Source organism: Natator depressus, chromosome 20, assembly GCF_965152275.1.
Source record: "Natator depressus isolate rNatDep1 chromosome 20, rNatDep2.hap1, whole genome shotgun sequence".
Lineage (NCBI taxonomy): Eukaryota > Metazoa > Chordata > Testudines > Cheloniidae > Natator > Natator depressus.
The window spans coordinates 20,336,490-20,358,719 of NC_134253.1; the positions used below are offsets into that span (position 1 = coordinate 20,336,490).

The following is a 22,230-nucleotide window of genomic DNA, read 5'->3' on the forward strand; positions in this document are numbered from 1 at the left end:
GCCCAGGGCGTGGCTCTGATACCCAGGGAAAGGCAGTGGGGAGGTGTCTGCCACTGGGCAGGGGCATTTGATCCAGGCCCATCGGGGTGGCGAGCCCGCTCTGCCCTGCTGCTAGGGTGACCAGACAGCAAGCGTGAAAAATTGGGACAAGGGGTGGGGGGTAATAAGAGCCTATATAAGAAAAAGCTCCAGATATCAGGACTGTCCCTATAAAATCGGGACATCTGGTCACCCTACCTGCTGCTGACCAACCCTGGACGCGCCTCCTACGCAGTCCTGGCTCCATCCCCACTTACTTGGGCACTCTGACTGCAACTCCTGCTAGGACCCCTCCCCCCTTCGGGGGACAGGGCCAAGAGGCCAGGGTGCCAGGCTGTGATGGGAGGGGTGCACGGAGCCAGGACTGGGCCAGCACCCCAAGGCGGTGAATGGGGATGATATGGGGGCAGAAGGGGGGGGGGGGTTCTCTTTAACCCTTTGCAGACTGGACAGACACAGCCTGGGGCTCAGTGGCTGGGTCACATCCCCCCCCAAAGCCAGATGCTGGTAGCAGCCTCTGTGCGCCCCCCATCGCTGACAGAGGGGTGGCAGGAGGGGGAGGGAGAGGGGCTGTGCTTTGGGTCCCAGGCAGGGGAGGTAGGAATGGCTGAAGCTGGTAGATAATGGAGCCTGACTCTCCCCCTACCCCATCGGGGGCAGGGTGGCCACGGGGCACAAAGGGTAACAGCCCTAGAGGCTGTGCCAGAGGGAGGAAGCCTGGCCTGCCCCCTGCCCGAACAGCCAAGCAGCCTAGGAGTCCTCCCCCCGCCCAAGAACTGACACCGCAGCCAGGAGTAGGGGGGAAGGGGCCTTGTTGAGAAGAGCAGGTGGAGCTGGGGGCAGCAAGCTGTGGGGGGCAGAGTCTCTGGGGGGAGGGGGCTGCTTCTAGGCCTCCTCGGGGTCCAGCTGGTTGAGGGTTTGGATGTCATCCAGGAAGCGCTTGGGGGTCAGGATGTGACTGGAACCTGGGGGAGAGAGAGGTGGTTGGCAGCGGTGGGCACAGTGAGGCAGGTATGTGGCTGGCATCACCATCACCCCCATCCTTGCAGCTGGACCCTGCTCTAGTGCAGGGGGGGGAGGGACTGTCTCCTACCCTCCATGGCCTGGCACCGCACCCCTCGTGCCGCTGTACCCTGCACAGCCAGGCAAGAATCCACGCGCTGACAGTGTTCCTCACCCTTGGGTCTTCGAGGGGTGTGTGCAGGGGGTGAGCCATATCCCTATGGGAGTTACTGGGGGTGTCTGACTGGGCCCCCACACATGGTCCCTGGGCAAGGAGAGGCCTGGGGAGCCAGAGGCCAGGAGATCAGGTGGCTAGATACAGGCCATGTGGGGCAAGCACATCTGTTCCCAGGCCCCCGGGTGCGGGAGGACAGAGGGTAGCATGGGAGCCCTGTGGGTGCTGGGCAGGCAGTTCTAGGGTCTCCCCCTCCCAGGGGGTCCCAACTCTCCCTGACCGGGCATTCCAGCCGCCCTTCCCCCCAGGACTCGCCCCACTCACCGATCACCACCTCCCACTTGCCCTTGGTGGCCGGGGTCACTTCGTAGGCGCAGCGCATCTCAGACATGGACAGCCCACCCAGCACGTAAATGATGAGGCGCGGGCCCGTCCGGTACTCGGCCGCTGGCTTGTTCTTGTGCCAATGCCTAAAGCGGGCGCTGGGGGGAGAGAGGGGCAGTGTGGATACCAGGGGCTCGCTGAGGGAATGCCAGATGAAAGGGCAGGGCCTGGAGGAGGCTGGGGGGCAGGCCCTGCCCAAGGGAGTGGGACAGGAGTCCCAAAGCAGGCAAGAGGGAATAGGGGAGGGTGGCACCTGCGCTGGGCTGGGGGTGCTGTCTAAAGCTCGGCCAGTCCCTTTCCTCCATCCTGGGCCCTGGTGTGTTGAGAGACTGCTGGGGCGCGGGGTACATGGTAAGAGGGGTCCAGGGCTCCAGGCTCTTGGACATCCCCTCCCCCGTAGAGGGCAGGGTCCTGGCCACACACTCCCAGGCACAGAGGCTCCTACATCCTGGGGTGTGTGTGTCAGGGCTCTGCCACCCACAGCCCAGCCAGGCTCAGCCTTACCTGACAGCAGCCTGGGAGCTGGTGGTAGGGACCGGGTCCAACACGAAGGGGACGGTAGCCTGGGAGCTGGTGGTGGGGACCGGGTCCGACACAAAGGGCCACAGATTCTTGTCCAGTTTGTCCTCAATGATGTCCTGGCAGGGGGTGGGGGGGTGGAGAGAGGACAGATCAGCAGGAACCTCGGATCTGGTGGCCAAGCCAGGCTCCATTGGGGTGGAGGGGCTGGGACAGCTCCTCACTGAATGATTGACAGTCCCTGGGGGGAGCAGCCTGGGGCTCCCTTTCCAGGGTGGGGCATGGGGAGCCAGCAAAGAACACGCTGACTCCTCCAGTGATGCCCCCCCATCTCCCCACATCCCCCTCAGCTGCTCAGTGCCCTGCTGTGAACTCCCCACCCATCCACCGTTATGAGGAGGGCGGAGACCTCCTGCAGCCAGATCCAGGGCCCCTCATTTGGGGGGCGGGGGAGGGAAGGCAGGGGGCTGCCTCAGTGCCCCTTTCCTGCTGCGGGCAGATCCAGGCCCTGCCTCTTGCTCCATGAGGTGTGTCCCAGGCACGCAAGGGGCCCAGGATATGATACATCCTAATGCCACATAATAGGGGCTTTTACATTAGTCTCTTGCATTGACTTGTACAGGGAAGCTTAAGGCCTGCCAAGCTGTGGCTGGCGCAGAGAGGGGGCACCCCGATTGGATTAGGCATGGGATTGAGGCTACCGCAACTGCCTGCCCCAAAATCCCGCAGGAGGAACCATCACAATGCTGGAACAGGGGCCTGGGAGCCTCCCGCCTGTGATCTGCTAGGGACAGGAGCTCCGGTTGGGGGGTTAATTCTTGGCCTGGAGAAGCCCCAAGCCAGTAGGTTGAAGGCAACTAAGTGTGCCCCCCCACCCCCTTGAGGAGTGCCCCACAGGACAGGGCGATGAGGGGCTCAGCCCCCAGCAAGGGTCAGGGGATGGAGTGACCATGTCACCTCTCACAAGCTAAGCGGGTTTGGGCCCAGGCAGTGCTTGGATAGGAGACCTCTAAGGAAAAGCTTACTGGGTGCTGGGGGTTACTAGTGAGTCAGCAGAGGGTGCTCTATAACCCTAGTGTGGCGCTAGGGGGCGCTGTACTGCAGGGTGCTGGCGTAGGGCTCAGCAGGGGGCGCCCTCCCCTGGCAGTCAGTGTTGACCCCTGTGCAGCGCTTGGGGGCGCTGTACTGCAGGGAGCAGGCGGAGGGCTCAGCAGGGGGCACTCTCCCCTGGCAGTCAGTGCTGCCCCAGTGCGGCGCTAGGGGGCGCTGTATTGCAGGGAGCGGGCGTAGGGCTCAGCAGGGGGCGCCCTCCCCTGGCAGTCAGTGCTGCCCCAGTGCGGCGCTAGGGGGCGCTGTACTGCAGGGAGCGGGCAGGGGGCTCTGCAGGGAACACTCTCCCCTGGCAGTCAGTCCTGCCCCAGTGCGGCGCTAGGGGGCGCTGTACTGCAGGGAGCGGGCGGGGGGGGTCTGCAGGGGGCGTGACCAGTACTGTGCTGCAGGAGTTCATCCTTTAGATGAGCGTCAAACAGCTGCTCCTCACTGGAGGTTAGACCAAGGACCCTGCCAGCCATTCAGATTCCAGTGCCAGTCACGACAGTGTGCTGCCTGGATCCCCTGCACTTCCAGCCTCACACACTGATCACCTCCTGCCCTAGACTCTCGGGCAGCCCTGCTGGGCGGCTGTTAATAGCTGCCTGCCACTCCTTAGGAAGAATTCAGCCACGGTGAGGGACCGCTGTATAAACCGCCCATGGCCCACCCCAGAGGTGGCAACGTCTCAGCACCGGGTAAGACAACTCCCCTGCACTCGTGTCTAGGATTTAAGACCCCTAAGGACGGCAGCAGGAGAGGACTCTCTGATGAGCCCCTCACATGGCTAGAGCCCTGCGCAGATACAAAAGTGTGGATGTGCATCAGCCCGCGATCCACAAGCCGCCTTTTACCTGTATCCGCATCCTCACCGGCAGCAGCTAAGGAGGGTGGGGAAGGGGTCCTGCAGGGAAGGGGCAGTGTGGAGGGGTTGGGGGCTGGGGGAAGGGGCAGCGTGGAGGAGATGGGGTCTCGAGGAGAAGGGGCAGCTTGGAGGGGGTGGTGTCTCGAGGAGAAGGGGCAGTGTGGAGGGGGTGGGGGCTTGGGGGAAGCCCCCAAGGCCAGGAAGTAGATGGCCCGGTACCTCCATGATGTCCTTGAGCATGGGGGTCCAGCGGGAGAGCTGGTAGCTGGACTCCAGCCGCACCTTCCTCTCCGGTCGCAGCTGCCCGCTCTGGGGGAGGAAGGGAGAGGGGTGAGAGGCAGCAGGGAGGAGGTGCGGGGTGGGAACAGGGGCAGACAGGGAGAGCGCGGCCTACCTGAGTCGCGCCAGCCAGGCTGGCAGGGGAGAGGCAGAGAAAAGAACAGAATGGATCACTGAGCGAGAGAGAGAGAGAGAGAGAGAGAGAGAGAGAGGAGGGAGAGAGATTGATGGGAGAACAGAGCTGCTTCCCCCCATTCACCGCATGGCCACCCCAAGCAGTGGTCACCAGCTCCAGCTCCCTGGCGATCTGAGGTCCTGACTCCCAGTATCCTCTGCCGGGGCAGAAGAAGTCACCCCAGATGGGGAGTAACTCGGGGGTCACCCTCATATGGGGAGGGCGTCACCCCACTGTACAGGGACAGAGGCAACCTCTGTGCTGGGAGTAGGTCACTGCCATAGGGGGGCACCTCCAGGATGGCCTGGGCTCCCCTGTGCAGCACAGATCTGCCCCCTGGCATGGGTACAGCTGCTGGCCCCCGGCCCCAGTCCCTTACCCCAGGCGTGAGAGAGATGCCCAGGAACTGCATGTTGTGGATGATGTCTCTCTGCTGCTGGATGTTGGCATGCTGGATCAGCTTGGTGAGGTTCTCCTTGTCCACACCTGCACGGGGACAGACAGGTCAGCGCTAGCAGCCCTGGGATGCACCCACAGCCCAGGCACATGAGTCCGTGGCCCCAGGAGTCCTAGTTCCCTGATCAAATCCTAAGATCCTGCTCTTCCCACCCCTCTCAGAGCTGGGGGTAGACCCAGGAGTCCTGGCTCCCAGCCCCCACTAGACCCCACTGCCCTCCCAGAGCTGAGGACAGAACCCAGGAGTCCTGGCTCCCAGCATCATCCGCTCTAACCCACTGGACCCCACACAGTTAATGATCGAATTTAGGTTCTTGCTGCTCCTCCCTCAACAGGTTTTCTCGGGCGCTGGGGGCAGGGGTCTCTCTAGCTCCCCCTGGCAGTACAATGGGAGCCCCCGTCCCCCTGATCTGTGCTCCCCCTTCTGCGGCCAGTCAGGTGCAATGTCAGAGCCAAGGCCTGGCTCTTTAAGGCTGTGAGGCCTTGAGCTGGAAGGAGGGCAACGGCCCCCCCCGCCCCGCCCTCCCAAACCATTTACTGCTGCTTAGTGCAGACGGGGAGGCCTGGCAACTCCACAGTGCCCCCTGGCCAGGAAACTGGGCAGCCAGGCAGCCAGAGGAGCCCCATGAGGGCACCCTGGCCTGGGCAATGGGCCCAGGGGCAGTGCCTGAGCAGGGTTACAGGAAGAGCCCGGAGCAGGGTGCTGCCCCACCAAGCCAGCATGGGGCAGGAACCGAAGGGGGAAGAGGGACTGTGCCAAGTGTCAGGGTCAGGGAGGTTCCCTAGGCCCTGGTGAGTTTGGGGAAGGGGCTGGATGCAGCAAGAAGCAGGGAGCTGGTACAGGGATGACACAAGGGGTGGGCAGGGGACTGGTCGCAGGAGGCTCAGAGACAAAACATGGTATCTGAGCAGCCTGCAGGAAGAGAGGGATGTCCCTCCTCCCCGCAGAGAACGGGCTGGGGGGAGTGTGGAGAGCGGACACTGCTCGGAAGGCAGCAGCAGGGTGCAAAGGCCACCAGGTCTGACCCCAGGGGGCAGTGCGGAACGTGGGCATAGCGCACTGGCAGGCTTGCATGCACTGAGAGGTGGGCAGAGGGGAGACAGGGCCGTAGAGCCAGGCTGGACACAGGCCCTGGGAAGTGGCTGGCCGGGAGGCGCCCTACATGGCTGGGGGCCGTGCCAGTCTGAGCAGTGCTATTCCCCCCCAGCCCCACAGGCCTGGGCCCTGCCTCCAGGAATGCCCCCTGCAGCAGCAGGCCCCCCAGTGCTCCCCCTGCAGGCCTGTGGCGTTACCATTCTTCAGGAAGATGTAGATCAAGATGATGCGGATCTTGTCGTAGGCCTGCACGCTGGGGTCCAGCAGGACGGGCACAATGATCTTCATGGGGTCCTTGATCTTCTCCCCGTCCACGTCCGTTCCCATGGCCAGGTCCTGTGGGGGGAGGGGGCGCACACACAAGGCCCAGGTCAGGCCACTCTGCTTCCTCCCGCCTCCGCAGCAGGATGGGAGATGTGAGGGCCCCATGACCCAGAGCTCGCCTACTCCGTGCCAGGGCCCCCTCCTCCCTGGGGTCAGCTCCCTCTGGGGTGAGCAACGGGGCCCCAGGGAGTAACCCGAGCCCCATGTCCCCCTTCTGCATCCCCGGTGCTGCATGGGGGGGCTGGCCCTGGCTCCAGCGAACCTGCGGGTCTGAGACCCCTCTCTCCAGGCTGAGACCATGAGCCAGACTCTGCCCCCAAGCCAGGCTCTGCCCACAGACCCACCTGCTCCACGCTGCACAGCTTCTCCACCGTCCCTTTGAAGTGCCGCATGCAGTGCTCGGCCAGGTTCAGGTGCGTGGAGTACTGCGGGGAGAGACCGGGGCACGGGGGGAGTTTACTGCATCACCGGCTGGTCCAGAGCACCTGAACCCCCCAACCCACAAGGAGGGCCCCTCAGCCAGAGTGGCAGCCCCAATCGGCTGTAGAAGCTGAGTATATAGGGATAGTTTTGCCCAGCACTGATGTGCAGCCACCTGTGGGATGGAGCGGGGCAGCGGGAGGGGAGGATCAGGACGAGGGAGCAGCTTCCAAAACAGCCCATGGCTTTTCTGTTAGTCACCACAAGGTTGGGGGCTTGGAGACCAGCAGGTGTCGGGGTACCTGTGCCAGTGGCCAGGAGCTTTCTGTTGGCACATGGCCCAGTGGCACCAGAAGTGGCTCCAATGGGCTGGTTTGGAAGCCCACCAAGGCCCTCTCCCGAGAGCTGCAGCAGCAGGGCACGGGCGTTACCCAAGGGCTGCCATTGGTGGGGCAAACGTGGCAGCTCTGGGCACTGACAGGCAGGCTGCTGCCCATGGTGCCACACAGCACCTGGGGGGAAAATGGTTCTGCCCGACCAGACAGGTCAGCAGCTCTCATCAGGCAGTAAAGCGGAGTACCCCAGAGTGCCCTGCCCCCCAGGAGAGTCCCTACTGTCCGTCACTAGCCCTACAGAGCACCCTGCCCCTCCCATCAGCCCCAATGAATGCCCTGCCCCCCGCCCACTAACAGCCCCAGCCCTGTTACCTTGTTCAGCTCTTTGTGGTACTGGGGCATCTTCTTCAGGATCTGGGACAGGTCCTCGATGTTGGCCTGGAGGGAAGCGGTGGTGAGATCCCAGCCCCTCCCAGCGCACGGAGCCCCCTGCAGGGCAGAGGCCTCTCCTGGGGACAGCCGCAGCAGCCCAGCCACTTGTGCCAGGGCGGGTCACTCAGGCCACGCGTGGCTGCGGCTTAGGTTAGACCTGCCCTTCCCAGGCCAGCTGGAATGACACAGGAGCCCCACAACCCGAGCGCCCCTCAAGGTGTACAGTGGCAGCGTGCCGGGGAGATGCCAGCGTTGGCTCCCTGCAGCTTTCCCTGTGCAGTCCCGATCCTGCTGTCTGACCCCACCCCATGGGCCTCTGCCCTCCCCCACTGTGGGGAGCTCCAGAGCTCTGGCTGGGGGCAGGGGACTCCATATACACCTCTTAGCCCTTTACAGGCAAACCCTGAGAGCAATGGGACAGCCCCCGCCTCCGCCAACCCCTCCTGGGGCAGCAGGATAGCTTCTCCTCCCCATCAGTGGCAGTGGGAAGGGTCCCCCCATCCCGGACTCCCAATCGCTCCCCCCAACTCCCGCCGCACCTTGTCCGTGGTCAGCCTCTTGCTCTCACAGAAGGTGCGCAGCAGCTCCGTCACCTTCCTGCGGCAGGGAGAGGGGTCAGGACGGAGTCAGGCACTGTCTTGGAGGTAGGGGGTGCCATGTCCTATGCTACAGGGGATGGAGCCCCACCCCACGGGCACCAGGGTTCTCTGCCTCGAGAGCCTCAGATGGGCGGGTGGACCTCCTCTTCCTAAGTTACCCCAAGGCAGAGTTCAGTGCACCTCAGGGGGCTCCTGGCACTCTGCTGGGGGGGTCTGGGGCCAGTGGCAGGCCCAGCAGGAGGTCGGTGAGGGACTCACTCAAGGGATCTGTGAGGTGCATGGGGAGACCCTGGGCTTGGGGAAAGACAGTGTCCAGGGGAATCCCCAAGAGGAGATGTGGACAGTGGCTCTGGAAGGGAGGGCTCAGAGGTCATTTGAGGAGAGGGGCTGGGTCCAGGGGGTCTCAGCACTCAGAGGGGAGCATGTCTGAGGGACAAGCCCCAGCACTGGGTGGGAGGGGGAGAGGGAGTCCTGGCACTGAGCAGGAGAGGGGTGTGTTGCGGGGGGGTGTCCCTGCACTGGGTGGGAGAGGAGTGTATCCAAGGGGGAGTGGGGTTTCAGCACTCGATGGGAAGGAAAGGGGAGGGGTGTGTCTGAGGGGGCCCCAGAGTGGGGAGGGGTGTATCTGAAGGGGAGGATGGGGGAAGTCCTGGCACTGGAAAAGAGGGGGAGGGGTGTGTCAACGGGGTGGGCTGTCCTGGCACTGGGTGGGAGAGGTGTGTCCGAGGGGGGAGGTCCTGGCAGTGGGCGGGGAGGGGAGGGCTGTGCCAAAGTGGGGGGTAGCGAGTCCCGGCACTAGGCAGGGCACGGAGGGGTGTGTCTGGGGGTGTCCTGGCATTTGGTGGGGCACGGAGTGGTGTGTCCGGGGGTGGATGGGTCCCGGCCCTGGGTGGGGCACTGAGGGGCATGTCCGGTGGATCGGTGGGGCATGGAGGGGTGTGTCAGGGGGCAGGGCTGAGCGCGCTCACTTGGAGACGTCAGCAATGTGCATGTGGCGTAACTGCACCCAGAGTTCGTCGTCTTCGTCTAGCAGCGCCTCTTTCTCCTGCGAGTCGCTGATGCCCGTCGTCTCGTACCTGCAGGGGGGAGACAAGGTCAGACTGTGGCACCCCTCCCCCCAGTGTGGGGGCTGCGGAGCAGTGCAGGTGCCTGGGTCACATCCCCCCCAGCCCGCCTGAGGAGGGATGCGGGGCGCCCCCTGCTGGCAGCCAGGCCCTACTTGTAGGTGTCGTTCTCGATGCTGAGCAGGTCGTAGGCCATGGCCTGGTAGGTGAGCTCGTGCAGCAGTGGGGACACCAGGTCGAAGCTCCGGTCCACGATCAGCAGCTGAGAACGGGCTTTGTCGGGGCCCTGGGGCAAAGGAGAGAGAAACCCGTCACCCCCTGCTCTGGCGGAGGGTTCCTGGCCTGGCTTACATGGCACAATCCAATGGGCCCTGGTGGCCTGAAACTTCACCACCCGCCCTCTCTGTGGCCCAGCCCCAACCCCAGGGGGAAGCCAAGAGACACGCCCCAAGCTAGCTGGGACGTGCCCTGGGGTCCTGCCCTGACTGGCAGGGAGAGCTCCCCACCCTGCAGGGACGGGCTACCTGCCCCTCGTGCAAATAGCAATGCCCCCCTCCCCCAAGCACGTTCTCTGCTCGTGCCTCTCCACCAACGGGAGCATGCCCCTTACAAGGCAGCCCCCCGACTGCTCCCTGCCCCATATGCTGCGTAGGGAGGGGGGGAACTACACCAGAAGGGCCTGGCGAGTCTATCATGAACCAACACCAGGCCCAGAGACTCTTTGATACAGGGTCCCAGAGGGGGACGATGGGACGTTATCCCTATGCCCCACCTTGCATCTGAGCTGGGACCCCATATGAGGCTCTAGCTCCCCACTCCCAGCCTGGGTGGCCCCCCAGCATCCAGTTGGACAGAGACCACTCAAATGGTCAGCATCTCAGACTCACATCATGGGGAGGCTGGCCCAGCCCTCGCTCCCTGCCTGATCAGCATGCACTGCCCTCTTTGCACAGCAGGTGGCAATAGGAGACCAGCCCTGCGCTCTCATGGCAGACAGCTCTGAAACCGGCTCCCGCAGCCCCAGTGGAACCCAAGCCCACCCAGGAGCACCTCGGCAAGGGGCTGCGTCTGCTCTTCGCTGGGTAGCACAGACAGTTGGGGGCGGGGGGGACATACAGCCCCTGACGCTTCCCCAACTGTCCGACCTCAGTGCGTGGCCCGATTTTCAGCCATGCTCGGGAGCAGAACGTCGGATCAGCCACCACGTACCCGCCTGGCAGGTCTCCACAGCCTCTGGGTAAATGGGTTGAGGCTGACGGGGGAGCGCCTCTCTTGGAGGAGTATCTGGCCCCCACCACTGTAGCACTATCATTGCTGCATCCTGCCCCCCCATGCACGTGGGGCTGGGCAGGGCTGTCACCCCTTTGCAGAGGGGGATGGAGGCCCAGAGGGGCTGGGTGACTCACCCAAGGTCACACAGGGAGTCTGTGGCAGAGCAGGGACATGAACCCAGAGCTGGCGCCTTCATTCCTCTCCAGCCCTACCCAGCCTGGATGGGTTGCTATGCCCAGCCCCCACCCCCACCTCCCACGGGACTCTGCTCACACCTTTGCCAGTTCGGCTCTGCTGGAGGGATCCCCGAGTGCAGATGGGGGCTGGCGTAACCACCGGGTCACCCCACCCTGCCCAGAGCAGAGGGGTGGTTAGTGCACTGGTGGGTGCCACAGCACTGCCTGTCCCAGCTACCCCTCAGGGCTGGCAGCTGGGAAACATCAAGGCAAGAGGGACTAGTGCAGACAAGGCCACAGTGCACTGGGACCGCGGGCTGGGTGGCTTTGGAGATCTGACTGCTAGAGGCCATGCTACAAGAGACCCTGGGGTTCTTTCTGCGCCAGCTGGCAAGGCAGGGGCACATTGGACTGGCCAGCCGGGATTGTGCTGCATGGAGCCAGCATTGCATTGAGAGCAGGGGCTTTAGTCAGCACTCCCTGCCCTGCAGTGGGCGTGCTGTCTGGATTCTATTGAAGGGGGCTGGGCAGGCAGGACTCCTGGCTCCTATTCCTGCCTCTGCCACCTACTCCTGGCACACTGCTCCATGCCTGTTTCCCCCGTGTAACATGGGGATAGTGCTTACACCCGTGACAGGGAGGCTTGGCAAGAGCCTCAGGAATATCCCTGGGGGGACTCACGGGAGTAACAGCAGCAGGGTGTGCACAGAGCAGGATTTTGCCCTCCTGAGAGCAGCCGTCAGCTCCTGAGAATAGCCCAGATCAGACTGGGGCTGCAGGCTGGAGCCAGCTCTGCTGCAGCAAGTAGCTCCAGTGGTTAACAAGCATGCTGTCAAGCCCTTCCCTGTGTAGATGGTTTTGGCAGCCAGGTGTGTGCCAGGCTCCCCTCTGGAGGCAGGCCTGTGCTGCCAGCTGTGAGTTACAGAGCGATTGTGCCATGGCAGCCAGCTATCCCAGAGGGGGGCCCCCCTGCCCGAGACTGGTATCATTATCCCCATTTTACAGATGGGGAAACTGAGGCACAAATAGGGGAGGTGACTTGCCCAAGGTCACCCAGCTGGGAATGGAACCCGGGTCTCCCGTCCCAGTCCAGGGCTCTATCCACTAGGCAACACTGCCTCGGTGGATGGGAAAGTAGAGAGGAATGGTGCGGTCATGGAGCCACAGGGTCGGTGCCAGGGCCCCAGCTGTGGAAGTCTCTGGGAGGAAGCCCTTTGCTGTGCCAGACCCCAACAGGTTTCTCTCTCCCTCCGGGACAGGCCACATGGCCTCCCCACCACCTGAGACTGAACCGCTAGGCTTCACCCCGTGAGCCCAGCCCAGCGAGTCCAGCTGAGACAGATCCTGGTAGAGACCCTTCCACTCCGCAGGGCCCGACGCCCCTCAGCCCGGGTGACAGGGCCACTCACCCAGCGTTGTCAGAACAGTCGGGTTTCTTAGGCACCTGGACCCCAGCCCGGGCAGCCCAGCCCACTGAAGGTTAAAGCAAGAGGCCGTTCTGGTCAGCCCAGAGCCCGGCCGAGCTGCAGAGAAACCTGTTTTCAGCTCCGGGTCTCTCGCTCAGGGCCTGTCTACATGTAAACCACTTCAGCTACTCCGCTTCAGTGACGCCACCTTTCCCATACCCCCGAGCGATGCAGTTGCACCGACCCAATGGCCTCATGTAGACCAGGCCTCGGCCTGATCTTGGTCAGTTCTCAGGTGAGAGCTCCCAGCTTCCCCCACTTATCCCCCAGCTCAAACCTTCCCAACCCTGTGTTCTCGAGCTGGGGGCCCTGCTCCAATTCCCTGCTGGGAGCATCCAGCCAGGAGCCATTGGAGCCGGCACGGTCTTTCTGGCCCCCAGGCTGATCTGGGTTGGATTCCCTTCATTTCACCAAGACAGGGAGGTGACACCCCCGCCCATGACTCTTACCTTCCCTGAGAGTCCTTCCTCCCCACCCCCCACCAGAGAAGCCATGAAATATGTAGGGGAAACTGAGGCACGCATCGGCTTCATAAAAGATATTAGACATTCCCAATTGGTCACAGGTGCACAGTCTGCCAGCAGCAAAGGCTGGAAGCAAGAGCAGAGGCAACAGGAGGGAGAGATCTGGGCAGGCCTTGGATTTTACATCACTTTGCTTCTCCTAGGGGGACAGGAGCCACTGGGTTTCCCGTGTAAGAATCCAGGGCAGGGTGGGTTTGCAGCTCCCCTCTGCTGGGGGTGGGACGGGGATGGCAGAAGCTGGAGGAAGCCCACAGGCCAGGGCTGACTTGTGGCTAAGGCTGGGGAGAGCTGGGTTCTATTCCTGCTCTGACAGACTCCCTGCATGCCTCAGTTTCCCATCTGTAACACAGCCCACCCTGCCTCCCCTGGAAGGCTGAATTCATTAGTGAGGTTCCGATACCATGGTGATGGGTGTAGGAGCACACACAGACAGGAGTGTCCAGGTGTGGAAGAGGCTCTATGTGCGAAGCGGTGACCGAACTGCCCTGTTTATAAACAGAGAGATTGTGCTGGGCGCACACTTCCTCACTCGGTGCCTCAGTTTCCCCATCTGTTCAGAGGGGATAAGGACACTGGCCTTTGTAGAGCGCTTTGAGATCTGCCCACAGCCAGTGTTAGAGAAGGGCTGGGGCCATTAGTCCAGCCACAGAGGAAATGCTATTGTTCTGCCAACCCCTCAGGATCTCCAAGGGGGTCTAGACCCTCACCCCTCCCCTCGCCAGGATCTCCGAGCGGGTTCTAAATCACTCCTCCTTCCTTTTACTTCTCATGTGTTCCCCCTCCCCCACGGCTCTGTCCCATGGCGAGGGCGTGGCCGGCACAGCTTGCTCACCTGTCCCATGCTGGGCTCGTATGCCTTGAACTCCTTGAGTTTGGCCAGCACAGCGTGTGCCAAGTGGAAATTATCTTCATGGTCCCTGCAGCAAAGACAAACCCTGTGGGTCAGAAACAGCTCCTCCCCTGGGGCACACGCACTTCCTGTAGGAGATGACCAGGTACCCTCGCCCTCTGGGCACACTCACTTCCTGTAGAGGATGGCCGGGTACCTCCCCATGGCACAGTCACTTCCTATAGGGGATAGCGGGGTACCCCTTCCCCTGGGCACACTCACTTCCTGAAGCAGATGGCTGGGTACCCCTCCCCTCGGGCACACTCACTTCCTATAGAGGATGGCCGGGTACCCTTCTCCCTCTGGGCACACTCACTTCCTGTAGCGGATGGCTGGATACTCCTCCAGGCTTTCACACAATGTGGCAATCTGCTCTGCCAGCATCTCCATCTGCTTGTTCTTTTCGAAAAAGCGGTGGGGGCTGAACCAGTTGTGGAAGGTCTGTGGCCTGTCCAGGGAGTACACCTGGGGGACGGGGGAGAGCAGAGATCAGACCCTGGTGCCAACTGCTGGCAGCCAGGTCAGCTGTGCCCCATACCGCACCCCTAAGATGCGCTGTTGGACCAGGCCAGCCTGGCGGAGCCGTAGCAAGCCCCTAGTGAGGGAAAGATCCCTTTGCCAGTGCCACTCCTGTTGTGGTAGAGGGATAGTGGCCCAGAGATTCATGCACCAGCCTGGGATGAAGATGCCCCAGGTTCAGGTCCTTACGTGGCTGCAGACTCCCGGGTGCCCTCAGGGGTGTGTCTCTGCCCTGGAGAAGTCAATGTTGCGGGAGGGGGCTTGGCCACGCTTCTAGTCTGGCGAAAGCCCCAGCATAGCCACGGGCAAACCCGGCATCAAGGCGCGTCTGCCGCTGTCGCTTATTTCACTGGCCGAAAAGAACGAGCCACTGGGACAAACATGCTTGGACACCAATAAAACAGTATCGGCCCACAAAGGGTTTGCTGGCACAACGGGACAGGTGAGCCAGCAAAGCCTCCTGATGGACACTCAGCTTATACCAGCCAAAGCTTCTCTTGGCACAGCTGGCACCGGTACCCCAGATGAAATCAGCTACAGTGGCGAAAGGACTGCCTTGCCAGCATGACGGCATCTACCCAGGGGCTCTGCCAGCACAGCTGCATCAGTTACAGGGGGGATTTTTTCTCTCATGTCCCTGTAACAAACCCATACCAACAAAGCTTTTGTGTGTAGACCAGGCTCATGTCTCTCGGTGCCTCAGTTTCCCCATCAATGCAATGGGGCTGACAACACAGCCCTGCCCCTCAGGGGCGTGAGGGGGGAAATCCACTGATGACACAAGGAGGGGATGGGGCAGTTGGGCAAAGGGCAGGTGTGTGGAGTATTGGGCTGTCTTGAAGGCCTGGTATAAACCATCAGTAAGAGCTGGTAAAGCCAGGGAGGCAGGACCCTCCTCCCCCATACATCTACCATCCCCACCAGGTGCAAGCCAGTGATTCCACGTCTCACAGGGTGAGAGCAGCCAGCTAGTCCATGCTGCCCTGTGCTGGCGTCAAACCCAGGGCCCTAGAAGGGAAAGGTTCCCCCCGCCGAGCCACATGAAACACTAAGGGTGGAGTGTCGTACATCACCGTCCACCCCGCGGCCCTGCTCCTCCAAAGCCCGGCCACCCCTCACCTGGCTCTCGTAGGGCAGGAAGGCCATGTTGATCTCCTTGAGGGTTTTGATGGCCTTGGTGATCCGTGACTTCCTCAGCTCGTTGAACAGAGACTCAGGACAGGCTGCAAAGCAAAGGCAGTGGGTGGGAGTGACAGGCACAGGGCTCAGGACCCTCAGCACAGCGCCAGCCCCCACGGACGGGGCCAGGATGGGCATAGCAGGGGCAGTAGTGCTGCACACCTGTGGGGAACCTGAGCAAGCCAGCAGTGCCACACAGGAGTCAACAATGAGTCCAGCCCCCCCGAACCAGAGTCATGCCGGGTTCTCGCTTTCTGCAGCATCAGCAGCAGGGGGGGCACAATCTCTCCTACACAGCCCCTGCCTCACACCCTGCCCTCAGCCCCCCCACAGGGCTGAGTGACTGGAGTGTACAACTCAGGATGATGCACAAAGAGGAACGGGGACTTGGGCTCCCCCTGCCGCTGTAATGGGGAGAAGCAGATCTGACCCTGACACACTGGGTATTCTGGTGGTGTCCCACCTCCTCACCCCAGTTGGGACTGATGGAGCAATGCATGCTGGGAACAGTAGCCAGAGGCCACCTTTCTGGGCACACCCTGCAGGTGTCTGTGAGCAATGCTGGCTGGAGGCAGGAGGAGAAGAGGGGAAAGGGATAGGTGGAGTCGTTCGGTCTGCTCTGCTGGGGCTGCATCCCCCTGCAGGAGGGCAGAGCGTAATCAGGGGGGTGCGCACTGGCCTGCCAGCAGAGAGAGACCCCTCCCACCCCCAGGCTCCAGTGTGCCGCTGGCCAGGCTCCCAGCTGGGGGATCCCCCGACCCCCGATACTCACGGCTGAGGAAGAAGACGTGAGCTGCCTTGTAGTTGAAGGTGGGGGTGCCCTGGAAGTCATTGATCAGAGCCTGCACTGACTGCAAAGGGAGAAGAGGGGGGTTGTCAGCACCAGCCAAGGCCCCTCCCTGCTGCCCAAAGGGCCCAGCCCATGCCCAGCCCCTGGGGACTCAGGGCCTAGCATGATGCCATCGGGAGGTGGGCTGGTTTTCACCCCCCTGGCTCTGGGCTCCCTCCTCGCCTGGAGCAAGGCATGTGCCCATGTGCCCGGGACATCCTCAGGGCCCAGCCACATCTCTTGCTGGCACAGAAGTGTCCGTGCCCGGCCACAGATGGGGCCTGGCATTGGCCTTGCTGCTGAACTAAGTGGGATCTGAGCAGTGCCCAGGGAACAGCCGGCCGAGCAGCAATCCCAGGCAGCTGCCATCAGGGCCCTCTCCCTCCCCCGGTGCCAGGCTGGGCACCTGCAGCTTCGCCACGCCAGCTAGCCAGGCAGGGTTTTCGGAAGATGTTCGGACTCCTCGACCAGCCATTGTGACAGGTGAGAACCTGGCTGTCCTGTTCCAAGTCCCAGGCCCCAGCTCGCAGTCCTCTCCTACAGCGCTCCCTCCGCGGGCAGCCCCTGCGGGTTCTGGGCTTCACCCTGCTCTGTCAGGGCCCCCTGCCCCTGGTCTCCCTCCACTCGCCTCCCTGCTGCAGATTCAGGAGCCTCCTCCCCAACAGCCCCTGCTCCCTGAGCCTCTGCCTCAGCGAGTCTCCTTCGCTTTGAGTCTCAGCTGAGGTCGCCTCTCTCCGCCTGCTGCACCTGCCCATCCAACCCCCACAGGACTGCACTGCGGAGAGGTCTGGGGGACAGTCTGTGCCTCACGTGGCAAAGAACACGAAGCCCAGCTCCGGGGAAGCAGCCTCCTGGGGAGCCCTGACTGGCCCCATTCCCATCCTGACGTTGTGCTGCGCATCGCCCCGGACAGCGCCACCTCCAGGCAGCACTAGGAGCTGCCCCGGGGTCTCCCCTGCTCCCCATCCAGCTGCCCCAGGCCCGAGCTCCTACCTCCTCCACTGGGCTGAGCAGGTAGATGGCCTCCAGGCTGGGGATTGGCTCCCGGCACTTGTTAATATCTTCCACAACTAGGAGAGAGCAGACACTGGGCGCGGGTCAGTGTGTCCTAGCCACCCGCCCCAGCCTCTCTCCACCGGGATGGGGGGAGGGAAAGCCAAGGGGCACAGCGATGTTCGCTGGCAGCAGGCTGGGGCGTTCCACGGGCTACAATGCAGTAGCCGCTTTGATGTGGGGCTGTGGATCTGCGATGCTGCCATAGTACGGAGCAGCGAGGGAACGTCCCTCTGTACTGTGCTGGGGGCACCCCGCTAGAGTGCTGGCTCAGCTCTGTGCCCCTCAACCCCAGGGCTCCTCCACCCTGGAGCAGGGAGCCAGCATTCCCCCTCCCCAGCCAGGACCCTGCCCACAGCATGGGGGAGGAGCAGCAAGGAGTTAATGGGAGTCTGAGAAAAGCAGTGAAGAGGCTCCAGGGGCTGAAAGCGCTGGGCTAAGGGAACCCGACCTGGCTGGGAAGGTACCAACAGCAAGGAGGGCGTCTAGGGGGCTGCAAAGGAGGGAAACTAGATGCAAACATGAATGTAGGCAAGTCAACTCCAAGACTGTGAGGTGTATCCAAGGGGGAGGGGAGCCCTGGCAGGGGGAGCAGACGGGAGGGAGAGGCCACTCACGTGTGATGCCTTCGTCCACGATGTCGGACATCGTGCAGGACGATGAGAGGATGCGCGTGCTGGGGTGGTCCATGATCAGCAGCTGGGGTAGCGAGAGATGAGCGCTCCACTTCGGATGAACTAGTCACTGCCCTGAGCCCAGCCGCCCACCGTCATCATCCACGGCACAGCCAAGAGAGCAGAGCGACTGCTAACAGCAGAGCTGATGGCTCCTGGCCCAGCCCTTCCACAGCAGAGCAGCAGGGCCGGTACCAAGACTGCACTTGGCTGAGCTGACCGTGCTAAGGACTGCGTGAGGAGCTACTGGAAGAGCAGCTCTGAGCAGAGTGGCTGGTACGAGATGTAGGAGACAAACCTGGGACACCTGACCATTCAGAATGGTTCCATCCTCCTAGACAGGAGGAGATCAGCCTCTTCGCCCAGGTGACAGGGTGAGTGAAAGAGGCATGGTCAGAACCCAGGAGTCCTAGCTCCCAGTCCCCTGCTCTGATCCACCAGATACCCACTCCCCAGCCCTTGGACAGAACCAGGATCAGGGCACAGAGAAATGGAATGAGGGGAGTCTCCATGGTTTTTTTTTCACATTACACATTTAATGGAATCTCAGAACTTTAACAAAACTAGAGCTTCAGACAGTAGCTGAAGTCTGAATACAACTTCCATTAATCAGTTTAACAATTTGCCTCTAAGTCTACGGCTAGCAAATAGCTTTATTAAAAAAAACCCATAAGCAATTTCAAGCTTTTTTATATAACTGCAAAAACAAAAAATAAATAAATAAAATGAATGCAGTGTACAGAGGAGAAACTGAAAAGTGCTTCATAAGAACCTTAGCTGCTCATATCCAAAGTCTCAAAATCTTGAAATGTGGGGAATGGATGCACTGTGCACAAATTACGCTTTACATTTAGTTCCGTGTTCCCCTAGGAAAGCCCTGTAGGCCATCAGCCCAATATCTCCACCACCTTCCTGCCGTGCTGAATGAACCCATTGCTCTGTGCAGTCCAGCATCCCGCTGCACCAAATCCGGCCACTGAGCAAGCTCTGCTGCACCGGCCTAGCCCACTGCTCCATACCCCCCAGCCCAGTCCATGCCGGGGGCTCAATAACCTGCCTGCCCAATGGTGCATACTGCCCCCATGCTTGGCGCTCTCCTGCTCCTCCTCCCACCCAGGCTGGCTGACTGGGCCCAGTGGTCTGATCCGGTGTGTGTGTGTGTGGGGGGAGATATGGGGCTAGCTGGACAAGCTGGGTCTGATCCAGCGCAGTGGGAAGGCAGACATACCCAAGCCTAGCTGGGGACGGATGATGAACTAGACAGCAGGGATCTGATCCAGCCTGGAAAACCTCAGGTTCCTAATGAATCCCAAGAGGCTGGAGGGGGAGGAGCACGATATATGGATACAGCATATCCCCAGGGGGCCCGGCCTGCTTACCTTCCATTCTCTTTCCTTCTTCACGCTACGAAGGACCACGCTGAGGATCTCTGCAAGGGAAAGAGACAGGGATTAGCGGTGGGGCTCGGACGGGACGGCTGTGCCCTGAGCCAGGACCCACTGGCTGGTGGAAGGACCCCTCGGGGAAGTGGCTCAGAGGCTGCTTTCAGGCCAGATAGCGTTGTGCTCCTAGCAGAGCCCCCAGTCAGCGATCGTGGTGGGGTGACAGGCTAGATGGGCCATGGGTCTGATCCCCCTTTCTTTCTGTCAGGCTGGATACGAGTGCAGCTGAACTAAGGATCTGGCCCCGTGCAAGAAGAGAACAGATCCTGCCCAGCACCCCTCGACTGGAGGGGATCCAGGGACCCTCTACTGCATGTGGGGGACAGCAACACAACAAAGACTTCAAATCCTGAGTCCTGCACATAGAACCCCTCCAAGGCATGCCCCGCTCAGGGAACTGCCGGCCTGTCTCCTGGGCACCTTCCACAGCCAAGCGAAGCAATTAGATAGTCAGCTCTTCGGGCCAAGCACCATCTTTTTGTTGTGCCCAGCACAATGGTACCCTGACCCATGACTGATGCTCCTGGGTGCTACCGTAATACACCTAATGAATAATGTACAACACCTTGCAAAATGGGGCCTTGGTCCATAACTGGGGCTCCGGGGTGCTACCATAATACATCTGTTTGTTTTATCCCTACGAAGCACCTGATTCTGGCTGGCCCCATAGGGCAATAGCCCCGAGACCCTGACCTGTGCTCTCACTCTCACGCTCCCTCCCGATAGCGGGCGTGCGTGAGTGCACTGCCCAACACACTATGTTTCCCCCATAACTCAAGTAATGCCTCTCCCTACCCCACCTCTAGCCCATCAGGACTTGGCTGCTCGGTCCCAATGAGGCTCCAGGGGCTATTCTGCACCAGGACGCACTGGCCTCCCTGCTGCTTTCCTGCAGTTCCTTTACACCTGTGGCATGCAGACGCCCCGTTCACTGGGGCACGTGGGGCTCGAGTGCACGGTAAGGGGCTGGCAGCACAGACTGGATCCAGACATGGCGAAGGCAGACACGGACCTGCTTTCTCCACGCATCTCCGCCCAGGCATTTCGACCCTGAAACTGCAGCTACACCCCCCCAACGCCAGCCCTGGACTGCCCCCACCAGCTGTGCCAGTGCCCCTCACTACTGACTGGAGCCCTTGCTATCCCAGCCCCGGGCTCCCACCCATTCTCGGCTCCGCCAGTGCCCCTCATTCCTGTCCACAGCCCCCTGCTATGCCAGCCCTGGTCTGTCTTCCACCGGCTCTGCCTCACTCCTGACCTGCAGCTATTCCAGTCCTGGGATCCCTGCCTCTCGGCTCTGCAGATGCCCCTCACTCCTGACCGCAGCCCCCTGCTATCCCAGCCCTTTGCTCCCCTCCCCATTCCCAGCTCCGCCAGTGCCCCTCACTCCTGACCCGCAGCTATTCCAGTCCTGGGTTCCCCCCGTCACGGCTCTGCAGATGCCCTTCACTCCTGACCCGCAGCACCCTGCTATTCCTGTTCAGAGACCCCTCTTGAACCAGGGCAGTATGGCCCACCCCAAGTATTCAAAAGTCACCTGTCAGGACCTCCTAATTGTGCAATTTAGGGAGGAAAAGCTAAGAGAAGAGCTAAGGGTTGTTAGCACCACCGGCCATCCTGAGCTGTGGGCCACTTTTCCTCTGTCCCAGTTCTGGGGGAAACCATGAAACATCAGAACTTAATCCACTTTCCAAGGGTCTTTTAAACCCTAGGTCTGTGGTCTGAATTTAGCCACAGGCCCCGTCCACTGCAGCCTGGGCTGGAGATTCAGCAGTGGGTTGGGCTTCTGAAGTAACACAGCCCTCACAGTGGGTCAGGGTGTGGCCAGAAGACAATGACTAACACATAGCAACTAACACCTCAGAGTCCAGCATGCACAAGGCAGTGGAGGCCATGCTCATCAAGTGTAAGGCTTTAACTTGTTCTCTCCTACATTACAGCTGTAGCCAACCCCAGCTCTTTGTTGGGGCAGGGCAGAAGTGTACTGCTTCACTACGGGGGGGTGGCTATGACATCATTTTTCTCCTCACGTGCAGCCGTTACCTGTTCTGACAGGCTGTTTATAATGCTAACTTTACTAGTTGTCGGAGGGAGGAGGGGGGGGGCGCAAGGTGGAAGTTTCGCCGAGGGTGGAAAATATCCTTGCACCGGCCCTGGCGGGAGTCATCCCGATGGAAAGAGACGAGGATGAGGACGATGACGCCCCCGCAAAGTGCAGCTCCTACGGGAGGGGGCAGCCCTTGGGGATGGGGCAGACACCCTCCTCCCCCTCCTGGTGTGTGACAGGCGGGTGGGGGGGGAGCTCTCTGCTCCGACTGACTCCTAATCCTCCCTGAGGGTGTGACACCCCCAGGAGCGCCCCTCCCAGGGCCCCCCAACTGGGCCCTGCCCCCCTAGACCCACACCCAACCAGACCCTGCCCCCGACCGGGCTCAGACCCCCCGGCTCTGCACTCACTCTCGCGCACCACAGCCTTCAGCCCGGACGGGGCCATCTCTGCCTCTTGCCACGTCCCCTCGAGCCCTGTGGGTAGAAGTGGGACTCAGCTGTGTGCGGGGTGGGGCTGGAGTCAGGACTCCTGGGTTCTGCCCCGGCTCTGCTCCTGACCTTGGGCGCGCCCTAGCCTCTCCCTGCCATGCTCTGGGGAGTGTCTATGAGGCTGGGCGACGGCCCCTAGTGACCCTGAAATCAGTCACTGGTGGACAGGCCCGGCCCCCCCAGTGTCACTGGTGGACGGGCCCAGCCCCCCCTTGTGTCACTGATGGACGGGCCCAGCCCCCGTGACTGATTTCAGTATAAATCAACTGGGGTGCTGGAGGGTCGATGTCTGCAAGGCTGACGACGGCCGAACGTCGCAGCCCCCCACTTCTGGAGCTGCGGGGGCTGGGCCTGGGCACCAGTGGGCGGGCGCCCGGTGACAGGGCCACGCAGGTCCCCACTGAACCCCCACCTGG

General features: G+C 61.8%; 1 protein-coding gene across 1 annotated transcript; it reads right to left on the minus strand.

The window, feature by feature from the left end:
- Positions 1-890: 890 nt before the first annotated feature.
- LOC141974880 (syntaxin-binding protein 2-like) lies at positions 891-21,770 on the minus strand. The gene is made up of 19 exons (XM_074934910.1): positions 21,734-21,770; positions 19,214-19,263; positions 17,778-17,859; positions 17,101-17,177; positions 16,051-16,129; positions 15,219-15,322; positions 13,897-14,045; positions 13,524-13,608; positions 9,409-9,539; positions 9,158-9,265; positions 8,130-8,187; positions 7,531-7,647; positions 6,748-6,828; positions 6,277-6,415; positions 4,907-5,013; positions 4,293-4,382; positions 2,105-2,238; positions 1,541-1,698; positions 891-1,004 (listed from the first exon to the last, which is right to left on the minus strand). The coding sequence occupies exons 1-19, from the start codon at positions 21,768-21,770 to the stop codon at positions 925-927; spliced, it is 1,866 nt and encodes a 621-aa protein (XP_074791011.1). The 3' UTR covers positions 891-924.
- Between the last annotated feature and the right edge of the window lie 460 nt (positions 21,771-22,230).